The 5,000-nt window shown below is 44.7% G+C and overlaps 1 protein-coding gene across 8 annotated transcripts in view; it reads right to left on the bottom strand.

Moving 5' to 3' along the window:
- Nucleotides 1-5,000, bottom strand: part of LOC135108007 (inactive phospholipase C-like protein 2) — a 122,405-nt gene that overhangs the window by 26,847 nt on the left and 90,558 nt on the right. For all 8 annotated transcript variants that reach the window (XR_010272104.1, XM_064018524.1, XM_064018522.1 and 5 more), the window contains exon 9: nucleotides 4,643-4,846. Coding sequence is in view for 7 of the 8 variants with exons in the window: in XM_064018524.1 (XP_063874594.1) it covers nucleotides 4,643-4,846 (204 nt within the window). In the remaining variant the exon portion in view is untranslated. The remainder of the gene's footprint in view (nucleotides 1-4,642; nucleotides 4,847-5,000) is intronic.

The following is a 5,000-nucleotide window of genomic DNA, read 5'->3' as shown; positions in this document are numbered from 1 at the left end:
CCACGTGTAGGCCCGACGGCTTCCTGCAGCTTTCCTTGCTTTCATATATCATCAACTGCAGGTATGACAAATTTACGTATGAGGATGAAAATAAGTAAAAATACGTAGGTAGGCTTTATACCGGGACTGCCACGTGTATGACTGATGACTTCTTGCAGCTTCCCTTATTTTCATGTTCCTATCAGCAGGCAGGGAAGGAGTTAAGATTGGATACACGAAGAAACACAAAGAACGAACAAGCAGTATGAGATTCTTAAGAGGCTGTTTGTGGTGAAAATGCTGTTTTTAAATGTAGTTTAGGAAACGTGTCGAGTTTGTGAGAGTTTGGTGAGGAAGAGTGTGTGAGGAAGGGGACTGGTGAGAGCGCTGTGAGAGTGGTGTTAGTGCAGGGAGAGAAGTGTGGTGGTGGTGGTGGTGGTGGTGGTGGTGGTGGTGGTGGTGATGAGAGAGAGAGAGAGAGAGAGAGAGAGAGAGAGAGAGAGAGAGAGAGAGAGAGAGAGAGAGAGAGAGAGAGAGAGAGAGAGAGAGATGCGTGATGGTGTTCGTGTTATGTGTCTTGGTGGTGAGGGGAACGGGAGAGAGGGAGAGGGAGAGAGAGGGAGAGAAAGAGAGGGAGAGGGAGAGAGGAAGTACATTAATCAAGGACAGAGAAAAATTTTTGACCTACAAACTCTCTCTCTCTCTCTCTCTCTCTCTCTCTCTCTCTCTCTCTCTCTCTCTCTCTCTCTCTCTCTCTCCCTCACTCACTCCCCAGTAAACACAAACCCCCTTATTCCCCTCACCCCATTACTCTCCCCTCAAACAACTCCCTCCCTCCTCCCCTCCTTCATACATATACACACACCTCTCTCTCCCCCTCACTTCCCCTCAGTCTCCCCTCGAAGGCCACTGCTCATAAACTTCCCCTCTACTCAAGGTTCCTGTAGTGAGTAGGTGAATAAGAAATGCATAATAAGAGAGAAGGTGAAGGTTGTAACAGTTTAATAGGATTGGTTGGTGGTGGTGGTGGTGGTGGTGGTGGTGGTGGTGGTGGTGGTGGTCTGTTTTGTTCTTTGTCTATTCCAATTCATTTATTTATTTTTATGTGTGTTTTTTTCTTCAATATTTTCTGTGTGTGTGTGTGTGTGTGTGTGTGTGTGTGTGTGTGTGTGTGTGTGTGTGTGTGTGTGTGTGTGTGTGTGTGTGTGTGTGTTTTATACAAAGTTGAGTCAAGCTCGTAATGTGTGTGTGTGTGTGTGTGTGTGTGTGTGTGTGTGTGTGTGTGTGTGTGTGTGTGTGTGTTTTAAATTTTAAGTTATGTTTTTTTTTGTGAGTGTGGTTTTGGAGGGAGTAAAGAATGTACTCTCTCTCTCTCTCTCTCTCTCTCTCTCTCTCTCTCTCTCTCTCTCTCTCTCTCTCTCTCTCTCTCTCTCTCTCAACTTTAATTGATCTGCAAACTCTCGGCCACCACGTTCCCCCTTTTTCTCAACACATTCACTGCTCCCCTCCCCCTCTCCCTCCCCCTCCCCCTCTCCCTCTCCCTCTCCTCTCTGCCTTTACTCTCCGTCTCTCCCTTCTCTTACTTTCTTACTCCAATTCCTTCTTCATTAATTTTTTTACTCCTTCAGTTTCTCCTTCCTTCCTTCTATTCCTCTCACTTTTATGCTTTCATCTTTTTTTTATTATTTCTTTACTTTTATCTTCCTCTTCTGCTCTTCTTTCTTTATTTTCCTTTCTCTTATTTATATTTCTTCTTTTCCTTCCTTTTTATTCCTTCGTGCATATTTTTTTCATTCCCATATTTACGTTTTATTTTTCTGTTTTCCTCTCTCTCTCTCTCTCTCTCTCTCTCTCTCTCTCTCTCTCTCTCTCTCTCTCTCTCTCTCTCTCTCTCTCTCTCTCTCTCTCTCTCTGTCAGTTTTAAGAGACGGAACAAACCTTTAATTAAATGTCCGAAGAGAGAGAGAGAGAGAGAGAGAGAGAGAGAGAGAGAGAGAGAGAGAGAGAGAGAGAGAGAGAGAGAGAGAGAGAGAGAGAGAATTTTCCTACTCACACAGACACTCACTTACCTAGACACACATACACACACACACACATACAAACACACACACACGAAATGAAAGACAGACAGACAGACAGACAGACAGACAGACAAACAGAAATAAAGACACACAATGGCAAGCCCTCGTCAAGTTGGTGCATTTTTGATAAGGCCTAATGAGATGACTACTAAGGCCTAACTCTCACTACTCATTCTCACCTCTCCCTCTCTCTCTCTCTCCCTCTCTCCCTCTCTTTCCCTGCCCCTCACTAACTAACATCCTTCTCTTCCCTCCCTTTCACTTATATACAGTTCTCTCTCTCTCTCTCTCTCTCTCTCTCTCTCTCTCTCTCTCTCTCTCTCTCTCTCTGTCAAGTTACACCCCTCCCTCCTTTCTTTCTCTCTCTTTTTCTCTCTGACCAGTCCTTCTTATCTATCTCCTTCCCTCCTTGTATCTCTCTTATCGTTTTTTATCTTTTCTCCTTCTCTCCTTCACTTTTCTTCTTCCTCCTTGCATCTCTTGACCCTCTTTATCTCTCTTTTCCTCCGTCCATTTTCTCCTTCCTTCATATATATCTCTCTCTCACTCTTCTACTATTTTCTCTTCTGCTGTCTCTCCCTCCCTCTCGCTCTCCTTCCCTCTCTTATCTTTGTTTTCCTCTCTCTCTCTCTCTCTCTCTCTCTCTCTCTCTCTCTCTCTCTCTCTCTCTCTCTCTCTCTCTCTCTCTCTCTCTCTCTCTCTCTCTCCTCTTGCCCTCCTTTCCTGTTTTGTTTTTATTTTTCTTCCCTTCGCTTCTCTGCCTTTTCATCTTATCTCTTTTAACCTGTTTTATCTTTCCTTCCCTTTCTCCTTCATCTTTCCTTCGCTTTGTCCACTTTTTTCTTCCATTTATATCCCTCCTATTCTTGTTTTTGCCCCTCTCTCTCTCTCTCTCTCTGTTTGTGTGAGTTAGATTAGGTTAGATTGTTAGGTTAGATTAAGCTACATTAGGTTAGGTCAGGTTTGGTTAGGTTAGGTTAAGTTAGGTTAGGTTAAGTTAGGTTAGGTTAGGTTAGGTTAGGTTAAGTTAGGTTAGGTTAGGTTAGGTTAGGTTAGGTTAAGTTAGGTCAGGTTAGGTTAGGTTAGGTTATCTCTAAATCAGTCGGGAGGCAGACGAACTTCACTCTACATGAGATTTTGAGGAAGCTTGTTTGTGAAGTTTAACCTGACGATAATATTTCCGTGTAGGAGGACGAGAAGGTGGTTGTGGTGGTGGTGGTGGTGGTGGTGGTGGTGGTGGTGGTGGTGGTGGAGGGGTAGGAGTAAGATGAGATGATCAAGGCAAAAGTTGGAATGAAGAAAGGAAGAAACAGGAGAAAGACGAAACTCTGAAGGAAGAGAAGGATGAAGACGAGGAGGAGGAGGAGGAGGAAGAGGAGGAGGAGGAGGAGGAATACGAAAACGATGGCTCTGAAGAGATGAAAGATGAAGAGGAAGAAGAAGGAAGAGTAGGAGGAGGAAGAGGAGGAGGAGGAGTAGGAGGAGGAGGTGGAGGAGGAGGAGGAGGAGGAGGAGGAGGAGGAGGAGGAGGAGGAGGAGGAGGAGGAGGAGGAGGAGGAGGAAGATGAAAACGATGATGGCACTGAAGAAAGGAAATATGAGGAGAAAGAAGAGAGAGAGAGAGAGAGAGAGAGAGAGAGAGAGAGAGAGAGAGAGAGAGAGAGAGAGAGAGAGAGAGAGAGAGAGAGAGAGAGAGAGAGAGAGAGAAACCCCAAGCTAGGAGCACTGGGGAAGACTGATAACACTACGAGGCGAGACATGAGGAGGTTATGAGGGTGTAAGGCAGACTATGAGTGGCTATGAGGCACGAGACACTGATGGGGATGAGGCGCGGCGTCAAGGAGGAGGAGGAGAGAGGATGAGAAAGCGAAGAAACCTGAGGAAGGGTAAGAGAGGGGAGAATGTGAGAGGAGTAGGAGTAGGAGGCGATTACTTTGAAGATGATATAGAGGGGTGAAAAGACAGTGAGAGGAATGAGAGGAGGAGCATAAGGAGGATCTGGGGACAAGGGGTTACGAGTGAGAGTGAGAGGGAGAGTGTATAAGGAGAGAGATACAGGGAGAGGATTTATAGGGAGAGAAAAAGTTACATACTGGAGAGAGAAAGAGAATATATAGGGAGACATATATATATATATATATATATATATATATATATATATATATATATATATATATATATATATATATATATATATATATATATATATATATATATATATATATATATATATATATATATATATATATATATATATGAGGTTAAGTTAGGTTAGATCAGGTTAGGTTAGGTTAGGTTAGGTTAGGTTAGGCAAGGTTAAGTTATGATAACACACACACACACACACACACACACACACACACACACACACACACACACACACACACACACACACATACGCACACATACACACTCCCTCCCCGCCCTCCACATACACAAGCACCCTCACTAACCAATTCAACCCTTACACCCACCTAAACACACACACTCACATACCTAAACACATACATACACCTAAAACACACACACACACACACACACACACACACACACACACACACACCTAAACCAGCAACACATACCTTTAACACAGCGACAGCCACACGCGAGGACCCTGATGTAGCCGTCGACACTGGAGGGGCCCTTGAGTTGGTCCTCCAGCAGGTAGGTGTTGTGGCTGGTGGAGACGAAGTAGTGGACGAGAGGCTGACCCATATCTTGACACACAGTGCGGTGGGCGGGGTCAAACAGATCACACTCCTCACTCATAAGGTAACGAGTGAACCCTGTAGGAGGAGATGAGCAGACGGTGTGAATTGACTTAATGAGCGAAGGGGCAGAGCAACGGTAGGGTGAGGAACTGTATGTTAGGTTAATGAGGAAAGCTAGGCAGGTAGGCAGGTAGGTTGTTTGGCTGGTGGATAGGTACGTATGTAGGTA

This window comes from Scylla paramamosain, chromosome 16, assembly GCF_035594125.1.
Source record: "Scylla paramamosain isolate STU-SP2022 chromosome 16, ASM3559412v1, whole genome shotgun sequence".
In the NCBI taxonomy this organism is placed as follows: Eukaryota; Metazoa; Arthropoda; class Malacostraca; order Decapoda; family Portunidae; genus Scylla; species Scylla paramamosain.
This window is presented reverse-complemented; position numbering and strand designations above follow the sequence as displayed.